This window comes from Astatotilapia calliptera, chromosome 16 (assembly GCF_900246225.1).
Source record: "Astatotilapia calliptera chromosome 16, fAstCal1.2, whole genome shotgun sequence".
Classification (NCBI taxonomy): domain Eukaryota; kingdom Metazoa; phylum Chordata; class Actinopteri; order Cichliformes; family Cichlidae; genus Astatotilapia; species Astatotilapia calliptera.
The window spans coordinates 11,201,062-11,218,713 of record NC_039317.1 but is presented as its reverse complement, the minus strand read 5'-3'; the positions used below and the strand labels follow the sequence as shown (position 1 = coordinate 11,218,713).

Sequence of the window (17,652 nt, the reverse complement as noted above, 5' to 3'; positions counted from 1 at the left end):
CCCAGGTTTGCTAACCCAAATTTTGATTTCCCATGTTAAATAACAGCATTCTCACTTACTCTCACTGTTGTCGTCAAAGGAGCTTGCAAAGAAAAGCGACTTCTTTGAAACGTCTTCAAGTAACTTAAAGAAGTCCAGACGCTTTTCTTTGCAAGCTCCTTTGACTACGATGACCTGGATGACTGAGAACCTTCACAGACATCTCACTGTTGTCCTCTCCCACTTCAACAGTCCAACAGCTGGCAGTTCTCCTACAGCTTTGTCCTGTGTTCCACTGTCTCTTCTTGCCATTTTCTCCAAAGGTGGCAAATGTCAAACTCCAACAGTCTCCTCAGTTCTCCTCAAAAGTTTTCTTCACATGCACAGTGAAGTTGCAGCTTGTTGGAAACACAGTGCCATGATGGGTTTGCTCTTCTTCTCTGATGCTGTTTGTCCACACTGCTGCTGCTTGCTGGGTCTCTTTTCTCAGGACTTTGCTGCTGTCTCTTTATCTGCCATGTTATTGCTCTTTGGAGCTGCATTCCTTGTCTTCAGGGAGGAGTGAGAGCTCGCTTGTGAGTTTGAGGGACACATGGTGCTGTAAATAAGTCAGAATGTTTCCAATGATGTTAAACTATAACTTTCTTCCGACCGCTGCATGTGGAAATTGATTCAGGTCTGCTTTGCACCTGAAAGTGACAAACTAAAACATTTTCATTATTATCATCACTGCTTAATCAACACACATCTCTCTCTCTCTCTCTCTCTCTCTCTCTGTTTTTGTGAACAGTCCTTTCTTAAAAGCAGAAAATGAGGTTGTAGTTGTTCTTGGCTGATCAACACAAAACCTTTTTCCTATGATTATTTTTCATCTACAATGTAAATTTTGCCTCTTTTTCACTCATTTTTTTTTCTTTACAATAGCTGGTGACCTGCAGAATCACCGCTCTCACAAGCAGAGGCAATTACTTTCACACAGCGCACAAAGACACCGTGACGTCAGACACATTCACACTCACTTTTTTTCATCTGCATAAATAAATCATATGGCTGGTGATATGTGCCATGGTGATCCATATGTATGATCACAAGTTTATTTAATTATTTTTCAACCCAACAAAACAAATAAACAGAAACATGATGCTGATGCTATGAACACTCCACACACATGAGTCAAGATGCAGGAAAACTGCTCACGGAAACGCTGCACACTCTAGTTATCACAGTTATCATAGTTCCGTTTCCCTCTCTTTGAAGAGTTCTCAGGCAGCTCTCGATCTGATAATGTGTAGCTTGCTCATCAGCCCAGAAGAGAACGCAACGCAACCTCACACAGTGGTTGCGTCATTTGCCCCACAGTGGCAAAGACTTGCACTTTCATATTCAATTCAGCTTCTCCATCATGTACCTTTAGATGTTTCATACAGGGTTCAACATATTAGTTGTTTTCACAGGTGTGCTCTATATCTCAACAATGGCTCATAATAAGACGACAGTCTTTCAAACAGGTCAAGTGCCTCTATGCACATCATTAGTTTAAATATTTACCTATTTTACTTCACCTCATATGTCATTATACTGAATTTGAGCAACCCTAAGCTTAATGCAGATTACTGTTAACAACTGGTTAAATTAATGGTCTGGAGCACCGGCTGTTGTTGATCAGGGCAATCTAAAGAATCTGCGTTTTTTTTTTGGTTTTTTTTGCTTTTTGTGGATTTCTCCACCTATTTGCACTTATTTTACCTGCTCCGGTTTGTTGTTTTTATAACCATTTCTCATCAGGTGTTAATTTTGTTTATTCCCCATTTTCAAAGATTTTGCTGGGCCGTCGCTGGCACGCTTGACTTCAGAGTGGTTTACTGATACGGCCTTCGACTTCGAAGCGGTATCAGTTTTATGAGATGAAACTCAACCGTTCTCCTTTGTCACCAGTACGTGAGCCTCAGCAAAGAAAACAAAAATAGAAGTAGTTCAGCAGCGTATTGTGCTGTAAAATCAACTTACTTCCAGACACATACACACACATAGACATTCGCATGTTTTTACAATTTGTCACGAAGTAATTTCGGCTACCTCTAAAACCTAAGTCTAATTCAGCTCCTTTCGGCGAACCCAACCTAATTTATCACGTTACTTTAAACCTTTGCGGCCGTTTTATATACCAAAATAGTGTTTCTCACCCCAACGTCTCACTGACGGTTCGGATCATCAGACTGAATCCCAGCGCCGAATTCAACGTCCTGGGGCTCTCTCCTCGTCCAAGAGGGCTGTGCACAGGCTTCGGTGCTGGCACAGAACACACAGAACTTCTTGCTAGCAAGGGCAGGGGGGGGGGGGGTCAGAGTGTGGCCCCATAAACGACTTCCCTTAACCTGCTGGTCTGGAAAATCCAACAGTTCATCTATATATAAAAAAGCACTTAAACTAAAACTGACATAGCTACGTTAATCCTACCGTAAAACAATAAGACAAGGTACGACCTCTCCCAGGATGTGGGGGTGAACGCCAGAACACCTTGAAAGAATGTCACCCTAGGATGAGACATTCTTTCAATATGCCACCAAATATATACTTCTAAACACTAATGATTAGATGCAGTATTCTACCATATGTGTGTGTCTGTGCACATGCAGGCTAGCACAGACTTTAAGGCGGTGAGGCGTGATTGTGGATGACGCTCCGGTATGACCACCTCTCCTGCAGCGGCACTGCAGGCCACGCCCCGCCATACTAAATAAATAAACTTGAAATAAATATTTATGTAGATATTTTACAAATATTTATTATTCACTTTTTAGGAGCATAGTGCTTTTTTTCCAATTATTTTTAAAATTCAGGTCAAGATTACGCTACATGCTCCGAAAGCCCAAAGGTGATATAAGGATGACGGCTCAGTTGTTGTTTGCTACATGGATAATTTAAGTTCAGCTTTTTAATTCATTTAAAAGAGACCTTCAACTGGATGTCTTTCTTTCTTGTTATAATTTTTAAGAGTTCAAAATGTGTTCATTATATAAATAAAATTTCATTTTCTTTGTAGCACTTCATGAATTTCATAAGCAACACACTATAGTTGTTTAAACAAAGAATAATGGTAAACATATTGTATGCAGTGTTATCTTCATTTTAGATGTCAAAAAGTATTTGCGGCTCCCAGTGTTTTCTTTTCCTTGGAAACTGGGTCCCAATGGGTCTTTGGGTATTAAAAGTTGCTGACCCCTGCCTTAGGCAGTATCATCAGAAGGCATAACATACTGCTATGCAGATTACACCCAACTCTATTTATCCATGAAGCCAGATAACACACACTAATTATTTAAACTGCAGGAACGTCTTAAAGACTTAAAAACCTGGTTTACCTCTAATTTTGCCTTGGACTCCAGTCACACTGTGAGGAACCTTGGAGTCATTTTTGACCAGGACATGTCCTTCACTGCACATATTAAACAAATATGTAAGACTGCTTTCTTCCATTTACACAATACTTTTAAAATTAGGAATATCCTGTCTCAGAGTGACGTTGAAATTCTAGTTCATGCATTTATTGCTTCCAGGCTGGACTACTGTAATTCATTATTATCAGGAAGTCCCTGAAAATCCTTCAGCTAATCCTAAATGCTGCAGCAAGAGTACTGACAGGGACTAGAAAGACAGAGCATATTTCTCCTATATTGGCTTCCCTTCACTGGCTCCCTGTTAAATCCAGAAGGTCTTAAGGTCTTAAATAATCAGGCCCCATCTTAACTTAATGACCTTATAGTGCCATATCACTTCACTCTTGTACTGCAAGCTTACTTGTTGTTCCTAGAGCAACAAGTTCCACCCATCTTCTTCTGCCATTGTGTTTCCGTCCATACAAAGCCATGTGTTTGGCAAACTGATATTACCGAATGAGTCAGGTTTTTTTTCTTTTATCTGTTAAAAAAAGTGGATTGACAGAAAAACCCAGTCTGAAGCAACCCTCCTTTGAAGAGCACATTTGGTAGTATGACACATGATGCTGACCCTAAACGATTAATTCTAATATCTAATGCCACGATTGCTAGAGGCAAATAGGGATCAGACAATCAGTATCCTAACTGTCCGAATGAATAAGGCAACAATTTGCTCTTTGCTATTTAATTTTCCTTTTTTGCCTTCTGTAAATTCTCTCTGGACTTGCCCTAAGTAAGCCTTTGCCTTTTCAGTTGTTTTGCTTGCTTGCATTTTATTTATTTTTTGTTCCTCTTCAACTGCTCTCAGGAGCTCCGTCAATTCCTTCATCATATTTTCTTTGCCTCTTCATTTCCCCTTCATTTCAGAAATTGAGAGATGCTCACTAATCCTCCTGCAAATGCTTGGGTACTCATTTTGCGTCTCTACACAATAATAAAAATAATGACAAAAAAACATAACTTTATTTGCATAGCAGTTCTTAAAACACGGTTACAAAGAGCTTCACAGATAGAAGATGAGATTCATCATATTGGTATAATGATTACACATCAGTGTAAAAACCCCTCCCACTGCAAAAAAAATCTAAATATGTTGCAGTTAATTTTCTTTTACACTTCTAAGCAATCGAATAAACACTGTATAGACAAAATATAATGGAAATTAAATATGCAATTCAGATGTATTTATGCTGAGTATAAAACTGAAAAAGTACTGGGTCTGAAATGTACTCAAGAGTAAGAAAATTAAAATGAGATCCTTGAAGAAAAGTTCTACCATCTAGTTTTATACACAGGCTAGTACATGACAATAAAATATTATTCAAATCTAATTCTAATGAATGTACTCATCTTGAATCTTGTAGAGCACAAGCAGTGAAAGAGAATTTATAAATAACTAATTTCTGTTCCCTACATTGTAGATGGACTTTGCCTCCACACCTAAAAACTAAAATGAGTACGATCAGGGGTTGAAGTGAGATCAGACACGTGTAGGAAAAATAATCACAACTCACAATAATTTCTGTTGTGAGCTCCAATAGATTTTCTTAATGCACAGGCTGTGATCAGCTGACCTGCTGCTCTTTGTGGAATTACAAAACTCAATTCAACAAGGTGTCAGCAGTTTAATGAATGAGCTATATCGGCTGATTACCTTTGCCAACAGTATACTCTGTTTCTTATACTAGACAGTATGAAGTTGATATAGACGTGGAATAAAGTGAATTAATCTAAGCATCATCTTAAATACATACAGTCCCGATCAAAATTTCAAGACCACCTGAAAAATGACAAAAAAATCATATTTTGCATGGTTGGATCTTTAGGACCACCTGCCTTTAAAGGGCCAAATCTGTGCAAAAATGTGAATTCATTTTCAGGTAATCACAATCTCATGATGTTCTGATAGCAAAGGCAAAAAAAAAAAGCTTTCTCTTTTTGAATGTGGTCGGGTTGTTCAAGTGCATAAGCCGGATCTTATGCTGCTGAGGTGGAACGCAGTAAGAAAGTCATTTGGAATTTCTTTAAAGATTAAGGGTTATGGAACAAAAAAGTCAAGTTAAAGACCCCCAAAAATTTCACCAACACTGAGCCGGCAGATTCAGTTGGCTGTCTGTCAAGACACTGGTGTCATGGTCCTGGGTCACTGATCCAGCATTTTGAGTTTTCTTGTGTTTTGATGTCATTTTGTATTATGATTTAAGTCCATTTTGTTAGTCTTGGGTTTATTCTGTAGTGCCCAGGTTTTTCTGTTTATCTTTATTATTATTATTATTATTACCGGTATTATTATTATTATTATTATTATTATTATTATTATTATTATTATAAATTACTATTATTAGATTCCCTCTTGTGTCTTTGCCCTTTATGTCTCTGTGTTTATATTTGTTGTGTGAGTTCTTGTGTTTTGTTTCCCTCCTCGGGTTTCATTCTGTTCCCCCCTGCTTGTCATGTTTATCCATGTTTGCCCAGTCTATCATGTCTCTCTCGTTTCCTTTCTTTCTCCCTTGTGCTCCTTCGTGCTCCCTCTGTCTCTCCTGTCTGCCTTTCCTCCACTCCTGTACCATGTTCCTCAGTTTCCTGTTTTATTATGAAAGTCAAGTGTTTCCATGTTTGGTGTGTCTAGTCTTGCTTCCCCTGTGGCGTCATGTTAATTCATGTCAGCTGTAGTCCCTGTGTGTTCTCACTTCCCACATTATCCTTCTGTGTATTTATGTCAGTGTCTCCCTCATACCCGGCTGTGTCTCCTGTTCATAGTTCAATTTCTAGATTTCCAGTTTAATTTTTGTATTAACTTGTACCAGCAATAAAGCTGAGTTTTTGTGTTCAAATCCTGTTTGTGAGTCTGCATTTGGGTACAATCCTGCCTGCAACACAGGGTTCATGACAATTGGACGATCCTCGACCCAAATTAAGCCTGTTATTGGTGCCAACTGCAGCCCCATAACCATCAGACAGCATCTGAGACTGAAGGACTTCAAAAATAAAAAATGTCGCTAAAGGCCTCATCTCCTTGAATGCCACAGAACTGACCATTTGAACTTTGCAAGAGAGCACCAAACATGGGATATTGAAAGGTGAAAGAAAGTTGTATTCTCTGATAAAAAATTTAACCTTGATGGTCCTGATGATTTCCAACGTTACTGGCATGACAAGCAGATCCCACCTGAGATGTTTTCTATGCGCCACAGTGGCGGGGGATGCTTTTTCCTTTAGCGGCCACTGGCTATGTCCAGATGTTGCAGAGAGGATCCCTCATGATTGAGGGCCCTCATCTTTGTGGTAACGACTAGGTTTTTCAACAGGACAATGCTACCTTTGCAGTACAGAATGCCTGCAGGACAAGGGTCTTTTTCCAGGACAATAACATCACTGTTTTGAACCATCCTGCACGCTTCCCTGATCTAAATCCAATTGAGAACCTTTGGGTCAGGATGGCAAGGGAGGTTTATAAAAAAGGACAACAGTTCCATACAGTATAAACTTTGTTTTCAATAAATTGCATGCTCAAAATGTTTTGTCTCATTGTTCATTTTCATGTAACATTTGACTAACACAAAGTTAGTATACTTTGTTAACAAACACAAAAATCAAAACTTTAAAACACTGCAATAAAAACCAAACAGAAACCCAAAATTTAAACATATGCAGCTATGCTGGTGTTCAATAATTTCTCTCTGAAAGTCTCCACTGTAGTAACAAGTAAAAGATCTTCAAGAAACAATACAGTAGTCTGGTGCTTTTTCACAGATCCATTTAAGAGAAGTTGAGCATGAACAGTCATTCATGGTCATGTCCTCACCACTGTAGACATGAGCACAGTCCTCTTCTCCACCATTATCAGGTTGAGTCGATCCCCAGTACCTAGTAAGTCCATAACCATAATATTAGCTTGTTTTTATTATTGAGACAAAAATCAGATGTTTGGTGTGTAGTGACAGGGCTTTTTTAAGATAACAAAGTTTCATATGGAGATCAAAGCAAGACGTCATAGTTGATAAAGCAACTTCTAACCAATGTTGTCTAAACAAGTCATTAGTGTACATCTTTAAGCTTTTGACCTTGCAGTTTGGCTCAACCCACTGAAATGTAAGTTCACCAGTGTGTTTTATATACTAACAGTCAAAAGTTTAATGGTTTTCATGGTTTTCTTTATTTTCATGACTATTGTACATTGCAGATTCTCACTGGAGGCATCAAAACTATGAATGTCCAGGCTTCTGACCAGTAGTGTATATATGTTTAACACATTTCTTTTGGAAACTTAATGAAAGTAACAAACTGTACCAAAGTGAAGACTTACGACAGAGTCAGTGGAGTTCCATCCACCCATTTCCATGTTCCCTCCTGTTCTTCATCAGTCAAACCAAGCCAAACTCTTTTTGTGGTGATCATAGAGAGAAAGGTCTTTTTCATATGGAGTAAAAGCAATTTATATTAGTTTTGAACCACAATTTTAGTTGATGTACTTTTTGCTGAAACTCATTCAAAACTTTTAATATATTTGTCACGTTTTTTCTTTAACATGTAATAAGTCATTGCCACCAAAATCTTTTGACACTGTCAACAAAAGACTGGTTAAAATGGTACTATGTTCTGTCAGTGGACTCTTAAAGGTCCATTGACTGCATTCCCTGCATTCTTCAGAATCCTCCTATATTATGATTTCCTTTTTCTTTATACACCACCATACTTTCTTATTTTTCCATTGACAGGTTATTTCCCCCTTAATGTTTTTGTCTGTGTATATTTCTGAGTCATTGTGGTACAATAAATTTGATTTGAAATCCTCATATTCATCTTTTTTTATTTCATCCTAATTGTGGTAACACTTTTTAAGTTGAAGGTTCCATTAAGTCATTTACACAATCACAGAAAACTATGTGGTCATATGAGTTTTTTCCCACAGAACAACTTTGGGTTTTATGTTTATAATCTGATCTGATATATGTGTTGAATCGTTGTCATGTATTTTAAAAGAGGGCGACATTATTTACATAAAATAAGGAGCTTGAATTTCACTATTAATTTACAAACACAATAAGTCACACAGGCATAAACACAGTACCTGTTCTTCAGGGCTGTCAACAACCACCAGGTCTGCTCCTCTGTCTCTGCAGTCCTTTCTGGCTGCATCCCAGGAACCAGAGCTTTGAGACCGGATATAGCAGCTACAGTTGAACTCGCTCCATCCTCCAGAACATGTCTTTTCTACAAGAAATTACAAACAATATATTTAAGCTAGCTATAAACTGGACTGCTCCAATGGCTTGATCATAAAGATCTGGGCAAAATCTATTCTCTTGAGACTCAATAATGATAATAATTATTCTTCTAATAATTCTTATTAGAACTATCATTTTGTTTTTATCACAGAAAATGAAGCAATGGCAATTAAATAAAAATACAATTCAAAAATTCAAGAAACATAAAAATCAACACTGTAAACACTAGAATAAAAATACTGGCAGCTGCCAGTGCTACCCCTTAGCCTCCCAGTAGATGCACGTATGGTATACATTTGAAAGTATAACAGAATAAAACAGACTAAACTTAAAATAGAATGATAGAAAAAACTGCAAAAAATTTAATAATAGGTCATTGTCAGTAAACTGTACTGCAGTTTAGTGTTTTTTCACAGATCCAATGAAAAGAAGCTGAACATCGAAAGTCCATCCAAGAATTTTTGCCGTGATTCCTGACATAAGCACAGTCCTCAACTCCACCATCATCAGGTTGACTCGATGCCCAGTACCTAGCAGGTCAGTCACAACATTATCTTATTACTTCATTCATGTCAATTCTGCATGCATCTGTGGATTCAACAACTTTGATTTGAAAATGTAATTAGAGTAACAAAATGAACCAAAGTGAAGACTTACATCAGAGTCGGTGGAGTACCATCTACCCATCTCCATGTTCCCTCCTGTTCTTTGTCATTCAAACCAATCCAAGTTTCTTCATTGATGATTGTAGAGAGGAAAGTCTGTTTAACATGAGGATAAAACATTTTATTTTAGTTTTGAACCAGTTTTATTCTGTGATATACAATCTGGATGGGTAAATAATGCTGCATTGTAGAAAGTGAAGAACAAGAAATTGTTCATAGTTAAAGCGAAGGTAAGCACTACATTGCTAACTCAAACGAATTACCACATGCAAATCGTATCTTTTTATTTATTTGGTTATTTACACTGTAGGACCAGAAAAGGTATTAAATTGTCACATTAATGTTGCATCACACAGTAAAGTTTACCAAGTTGTTTCTAGTTTCAGTTAAATCGTTCTTCTATTGTTTTCCCCTCCAGGCAGCGGTGTCCCAGTAGTTCTGACGCCACACAAAAACTGGACTGAGTACCACCCTAATATTAGTGAGGTTGTATAGCAGTGCTGCATTTGTATGCAACACAACACAACAATAGAGGATGTCAAGGCGATAGTACACCAGATCCTTGGTCTATTGCTTTTTGCCAGATTCCGGGACCACGGTGTTGGTTTTGGTACAGTCATTTCCATCGTTGCCAAGTTTCAAAAACGGCTGTTTTGATTACTGCAAAAGAGTCACTGTCATGACTTATTAAGTGACACCACTGACTTGCTAATCCGTGGCACAAAAGTTGTCTGACATCATTTACCATGCAAAACAATGCTTCAAATCCCTGGACTTTCTGCCGCTCCGGCACTTTGGCTACAGACTCCCATCCACCTGGTAGTAACTGCTCTCTTGCAAAGTAACAGTGGAAGAACCTTTGTATGCTTTATCCCTGCATTCTTTAGCATTTTATAATATTCTGTTTTTCCTATCTTTGCTAAACCACCACATTTCATTATTCTTTCTTTAAATAAGGACCCATATAATATATACACTTTAGTTCTATAAATATGTTTTAAAATTCACATGTTCATCAAAGTTTTTGAAGAATGAAACTATTCAGCTAAGACAAATTCCATATAGAACCACAGAAAGTGTCTGTAAGTTGTTTTCTACACTGAGACAGAATCACAGTTATTTCAGGTTTTTGTGTTTAGATATGTGTTGATTAAACGCTCATAAGAAACACTTTTAGGAAGAAAAAATTAAGAATTTGAACTATTGTGTTTATTTACAAACACAATAACACACTGTACCTCTTCTTCGGGGCTGTCAATGACTATCAGATCGGCTTCTTCGTCTGTACAGTTCTTTCTGGCTGCATCCCACGAATCAGACCTTTCCGATTGGAGATAGCATCTATGATTGAACTTGCTCCATCCTACAGGACATGTTTTGTCTGGTGGAAGGAAAGATCCTTTAAGAACTCTATAATGATGCTCATTCAATCTCTATTTAATTTCAATCCTCCAAAGTCTTGATCACAAAGATTTTTGCACAGTCTATTCACTTACTGACTGTTATATTTGTCTGCTTGTATTTAACATGGTGACAGTTTTAATACCTAATTTATTTTATATTAACAGAGAACAGTTCCACTCCCATAAGTTATTCTAAAAACAAAGTGTGTGGGACACATTTCCTGCTGAGGATTCAAAAGATGACGTGAACTTGTTTTGTTTACCAAAAAAAAAATGTGCTGTGACCTATTTTCTCCCACTAAAATGTTATGGTCTTGGCTGGAGTGACCACGTCGCTGATGATATATGGTCCCTGCGCAATTTAACCTGCCCTGAGCAGCATGGTGGTGTCTTGCACTTTTTCCTCAGGGCAAGAAGGTCGTGGTCTCAAATCCAGACATCTACAAGTTGCATATTAATGACCATGAACCTGACCTGAAGGCCCATTTTTAATCAGTGGCACTAGTTCAGGTCATTATTGATAAAGCTGGGGAAACCTGCAATCAGCTGAGACTGAAGCAGAAGTCACTTGGATCAGTGAAAAAAAGATTCTCCCACTAAAACGCTACGTCCAGATGAACAGAATCAACTTTCTGGGGTTTAATGCTCGTTGTATTTGTTAAATGTTGTTTTGCTACAATGAAAGTTCGCACATGAAAACTTGATTAAAAATGAATAAAATTCATTAACAAACATTAAGTTCTATTTTGGATTCATAAAGTTTTGAAATTACTAAATAATGATGGTACAGTCATTTTGTTCAGTCATAACTTCCTTATAAATGTGAATTTGTAATGAGTACAAGATGCACCAATGCAATTAAGCTATATGTTGAAAGCATAGATGCAAAGGTATTGACAGTTGTTCATATAAATACATATTAATAATGATTCCCAATAGTAATTTATGTTAAGCAGGAAAAAACGGAATCACTGAATTCCCGACTAAAGCTTTTTACTAAGACAAAACATTTCATACAACTCACACTGATTGGACAAACATAGCAGCGTTCTCAGCTCTTTGGTCTTTTCAGTCAGCAGGTCTCTCTCCTCAGTCATTGAAGAAAGTTGTTTCTTTATTTCTGGCAGATGATCAGCTGAATCATGTAAGCAGTTATGATCTGAAATAAAGATAAATATTCATATATTTGAAACTCAAAAGACCTCGTGCATTCATCCTGAGACTGTTTCAGATGTATTTTAGAGTTAAACAAAAAGTTTGCCTTTAAAACATGTTAAATATGTTTGTCAGTTTTATACTGGCATGTGAATAAAGAACCATTATGACTGTGATCTTGTCCTCTTAAAATTATTTATAAATTTTGAACTTGTGAGACTTTCTTGATTTGAATGTTACCATGTTTGTTAAATTTCAGTAGAATTGCATTAGAAAACTATTTATTATTTTGGGACTGTAAATTAGAAGAAATATTTATGAACAATCCAACTCACAGGAAATACCAAAAGTGATCAGTCTAGCCAGCAGGAAAGCACCCAACAGGCAAAGAGAGAGAATACCAACTAAACAGAAACTCCTCTTAGAGCTCCTTCGACCTGAAAAGAGAAAAGGGGGGAAAAAACCAGGAGTCTGAAAATCCCACCAAAATATACAAGAGTAATAAGAGATATGAACAAACCTCTTCCTGTTTCTGTCACTTCTTTCTTACCCCTGTGATTTGTTGAAGATGTTCGGTTATCAGGTTTCAAATATATTTCCTCCATTGCATGCAGATACGAATTATCTCTGAGAGCTCTGCAGCAGAGGACATGTGAAAAGTCAAATTATCACTGGTTTCAGTGGAAGTTACATATTTCATGTGTAGTTTGTGCAGTTATGTCACCACTGAAACTGGACATATTCTCAAGCTGTGTATATATTGTGTATACCGGAAATGTTTACATAACATGCAGGGATTAATTAATTTATGGATTAATAAAGTATGCTGATTCTGATAAAAGCTGTATGCCAGACACTAGAAGTATGTATAGACATATTAATGTAATACTGGATCCCTTTCCAAAATAAATATTAATAATAATAAAGTCTCTTTTTTCTTTTTTTTTCTTTTTTTTTTGCCTTGTCTGCTTAATTGGCTTCTCAATATGATGGAATCTACATAAATACAGAAAATTCTCAGGATTTTGTTTTCAACTGTTTTACTCTCAGTTATTTACCTCAGTTGAAGATTTGTCAGCCTTGTGTAATGGACATTTTTAAGACTGTTACTTCTGTGTCAAGCTAACTTTAGTGAGTGAAATGCTCCATATCGTCTTATTCTGGCTCCATGTAATCCTTCAGCTACACAAAAGCCTTTATTACACATTGTTCTGACTGTATTCTAGTTCCTGTTTGTCCTCTTTCCTCTAGAGATTTGTTGTAAATGCAACTTTTTAGAAGCACTATTATATTGATATGTGGCAATATTAGTCTTGCATCTGTTAATAATATGGGCACTCGATGATTTCGGAGCAAGTATGAATGATAGGATATAGTCACATCAGAGAGTTTCAGCAGCAAAGTGACAGACATGTCTGGGACACAAAAAAAAAATCGTCCCTGGTATTTCTCGTCCAGTACAATCAGTCCTTGGCTCTGTGCTCTCTCCCTATATGTTTCAAATTTTTTTGATTATTGATACTGAAGTTTCTTTTTTATCAGGTTAGTACAGCTATTGTTCAGTTAGGACATCTTAGTTTCACTCCAGCGCAGCATGTGATACTTAAAAGTTACACTTTCGCTATTAGAAGCTGCTCATGATTAAAATAGCCGTTCGTTTACTTGAATTGCTCCGTTCTTAAATATGTCTCTTTATCTATTTTCCTACCACATTGATTCTATTTTCCTCTGTCTGTTCCTCACGCTGTTGTTGAAAATGTGATTCCTCTTCCTGCACTTTTTCTCAGCTAATGCTAATAACAGCAGCTTGCTGTCACTGTGAGGGCTTACTAGTTTGCTGACATTACTGTCGACAGTGCAGCTGCTAACATGTTGCTTCATTTTTACACAGATAAGATAACCTTTATCTCTCTCACAGCTTTTCTAAGAGAAAACTAAAACTAGATGTGAAAAAACATTTTAGTTCCAAATTATTTTGTGACCTTGGAAAGAAAAGAAAAGAAAAAATATTGAGAAGTTCTCGTTAGTTTTAGTATCTGTTATTTTGGTAAAAAACCGTGCCTGATGAAGCATAGAGGGATGTGTTTGAGATTTTTGATATCTACTAGACTGAGTCAAGTACTTGCAAAAAATATGTACCTATGTTACAATTACAGTTACAAGTAGAGTACAAATCGGAAACTCTAGAATGTTGTTGTACTCGCATATATTTACAATCCACAATGGATTGAATAAATGGGGCGTTTGCCCAGGTTTTAAGTATGAGATCAGTTAGCTGTTTGTTTATTAAGGTGTAAACACATGTAACATGTTTTGTTTTGGGGGGTTTTGTATGTAGGATGTGAAAGGTAGTGCATGTCAAACAGACTGCGGTAACATACACTTGTGGTTTAAACTACAAAATTTGAAGTGACATTAAAAATGGTTATGGACCTTTCAAGTGTGCATAACTTGAGCTCAAAAGAAGGCATGAATTCAATGATAATTTTATAAAGAAGGCCCTCCAGATGTTTTTTTAATTAGTTTTTCAGCACTGAAAAAATACAAGGGAGAAATAAAAAGGCTGAAATAAAAACCTCTACATACCCCGCCTTCTGCCGCTTCGCTCAGATACTTCTGCGGTGGTTGAAGAGAGCAGACGAATGAAGAGGCTGGAGATGAACAGCAGATGTGAAGCAGAGACCGCCCACTTTCATCACCGGAAGATCGGTCCGAGGGAGGGCAGCAGCTGAGGAGATTCAGAGACGCTGAGGTCCCCAAGAGCCAAGTCCCATATTATGGGGGCGCATGGTCTGGGGCTTGCTGAGACCCCCACCCCTTATTTTCTTCTATAAACGAAATTATTGATCACTGCCGATCTCTCACCAACTCTGCTGGGTCGATCTTACTGCTTACTATCTTCTCTCACAATAAGTTGGGTGTAACAGGCAGGGTGAGGACCCAGAGTGCAGGACTGTGAGACAAAACTGAATTAAGAGCACAGCTTTACTTCTCTAATTACAAAACACAAAGGCTTAACTCCTGTGTGGTGTTTAGTTTGATCCAGATACACAGAGACACACAGAAACATGTCCATGCACACACACACACACACACACACACACACACACACACACACACACACACACACACACACACACACACACACACACACACACACACACACACACACACAATGTTACACTGTTTTCATTCAAGCACAGAGGAGCTTTTTGCTCTCACTCTCCCACACTCTTTACCGTCCATCGTGTGCTCAGGACAAGTTAGAAATTAATTTATTCTGATTCTGTGAATCTGAAGATTCACTTTGAATTCCCCAGTGAGAGATTTCCCCTGCTCAGCTACTGATATAATTTGGATGATAGCAGGGCCCACAGAATTTGCCATGTTTAAGATATCAAGTCATCCTTTCTGCTGCTGATCCGACTCGATTCCGAGATTCATACTGGATATAACCAATCCTTAGGGGTGTAATGGAAAATTTTACCTCAAAGTTTTTACCTCATTTAACCTTGGTGTGAAGTATGCAATACTGCCACTAATGGTTCTTTTACAGCAGCACTCACTATTGCATTATTGTAAATACAAAATGTGGTTTTATGACATCTGCAAATCACTGCATTCTGTTTTAATTACATTTTGGTTTAAATGGGATATGGATTCATATTTGTGTGAGGCAAGAGTAGTTGAGAATCGCCTTTTAGATGCTGACTGACTGTGTCCACCCATCTTCTCGCCCCTCTGGTGCTTGGTCCTAACCTCATTAAATGTTGCACAGCTCAAAGACTGCAGACTTGCACATCATTTTGCCTTTTTTTTTTTGCCAATTTCAAAATAAAATAATATTTTCAAAAGTCCAGTTTTATTCCTTTATGGGGGAAAATCCCTTATTACAGGTGGCTAAGTGGAAAAGAAATGTCAAAGAGGCTGTGGTGCCAGGTTTAGGATTTTATGAAATAAGCCAACATTACATAAAACAACATTGTCAAAGCAAATGCAAAATTTCCTTAAAATTATTTCAAATTATATACACTCTCACTGCATTCTGTTATTTAGCCATGCTGTTATGGCCAAGACGGAGCATGAGGAGGTGGGTTCTAGTAACGAAGCTCCTATGGGCCTGGGCTCGCTGAGGAGTGGCTGCCTCGGAGTTCAGGGCTAAGAAGAGAGCCAATGACATGAAGAATAAGGTTCGATGCAGCTATATAAGGAGGACAACGTGCCAAGTGAGAGGGGACATCTTTGTGAGGCGCTGAGGCACCCAGCCGGTTTTCTGTTGTATGTGTTTTATGATTGCCAATGTTAATAAAGCCCGAACCTCTCGCACGGACAGGGGCAGTCTCTGGTGTTACTTCCTTACATTCCTTGCCGAATCGGGCGGTTACACATGTTTTAATACCCACTGAACCACACTGAGCTTGGACTAAACTCAATTCAATTCAGTGTTAACAATTATATAATTGATGCCTCTAGAAATCTGTTGAGCAGTTCTTTTGAACCTAAAAACAAGGCAGCAGCATCTTGAAGCCTTTGCTGTCTTTGTTTGGCTAAACACACTAATGGCTCAGCCCACCACTGTATTTATTTCTGGAGGAATAGAGCAGATATTATGTTCCCTGGGAGACTTCTTTATCGGCAGTGCAGACAGCAACCAATTTTTTTTCTATTGAAATCTGTAACAAACCAGAAATGTCTAAATGCAGCTATTAATGTGACTGTGTTAGTGTTTTACATTAATGCATACACTGTGCATCTGTCATTCTTCCTTGCAGAAACCTCGTGCAAACCTCCTCCTCCACATCATCACTTCTACGTCGTCACTCAGGCTTCATTCAAGTCTCCATCTTCATCTCCACACTAGCATCTAGACACAGAGGGATCCTGCCCTAATCCCTGTCAAAGCTGGGATTCCATTCTGCTGTGATGGCCATCAGAGTCTAACCGCCAAAAACCTCAAACTCAACTATACATCAATAAATCATGTTCACTTCCTTCTAATGACCTCCTTGTGGCATTCCAGCATGTTACAATTAAAAGCTATTAGTTGCTCATGATCAAAGTCACCATTAATTTTACCTGAATCCTTGAATATCTCCTTTCCTAATTATGTTCCTCCATCTATTTTCTTACTATGTTAATTTCAGCTTACTCTTTTTTCCTCATACTCTTGTTTGGACTGCTGTCCCTCCTCTTGCATTTATCCATGGCTAGTGCTAACAACAGCAGACTCCTGTGACTGCAAGGGCTTGTTACAAGTTGTTGCAGGTACTGCTTGTGATAGTGCAGCAGCAGTAGCCCCGACAGCTAACATGTTAGTTAATTTGACACATTTTGCTTCATTTTGTTTTAGTTGTAGCCCTGGTTTCAATACACAGCTGCCTTAACTGAAAAACAGCTTTCCCACATAGCATTGACTGAAGTTCAGCATAACAGTCTCCTCTAGTGGAAGTGCTTGTGGTTACGGTTTAAGAGGTGCCAGATTATACATGCAACAAACCAACATGAGCTTTAAAGATTTTCAGTTTCAAAGCAAAGCAGCAGTTCACCAAAATTATTTAAAAGTATACTCTCTTATACTCTATTGTGTTGTGAGTAAATCTTTGCCAATTAGCGATATACCTTTTACATTGCTTGATTTTATATGGTTAGACAATAGTTGGGCAATTAACAAAAACAGATATGGAGAAATGGGACAGCCTTGTCTTATCACTCTTTGTATGTTAAATCTGGGTGAAGTACCGTTTGTTAATTTAATACTGCTGTTACTGTTATGGTATAAAGTTTT

At 37.8% G+C, this 17,652-nt stretch overlaps 1 protein-coding gene across 2 annotated transcripts; it reads right to left on the bottom strand.

The window, feature by feature from the left end:
• Nucleotides 1-6,898: 6,898 nt before the first annotated feature.
• Nucleotides 6,899-14,552, bottom strand: LOC113007643 (C-type lectin domain family 4 member E-like). Of its 2 annotated transcripts, XM_026144378.1 has the most exons (10): nt 14,454-14,551; nt 12,418-12,503; nt 12,203-12,304; nt 11,737-11,871; nt 10,548-10,690; nt 9,302-9,405; nt 9,038-9,174; nt 8,488-8,630; nt 7,723-7,826; nt 6,899-7,283 (listed from the first exon to the last, which is right to left on the bottom strand). In XM_026144378.1, exons 2-10 carry the CDS (start codon nt 12,470-12,472, stop codon nt 7,133-7,135), a joined length of 1,074 nt encoding a protein of 357 aa, XP_026000163.1. In that variant the 5' UTR covers nt 12,473-12,503; nt 14,454-14,551; the 3' UTR covers nt 6,899-7,132. The 2 variants fall into 2 exon arrangements, with proteins under 2 accessions (XP_026000163.1, XP_026000164.1); XM_026144379.1 differs by lacking the exon at nt 6,899-7,283 and having other exon boundaries at nt 7,726-7,797; nt 14,454-14,552.
• Nucleotides 14,553-17,652: the final 3,100 nt, after the last annotated feature.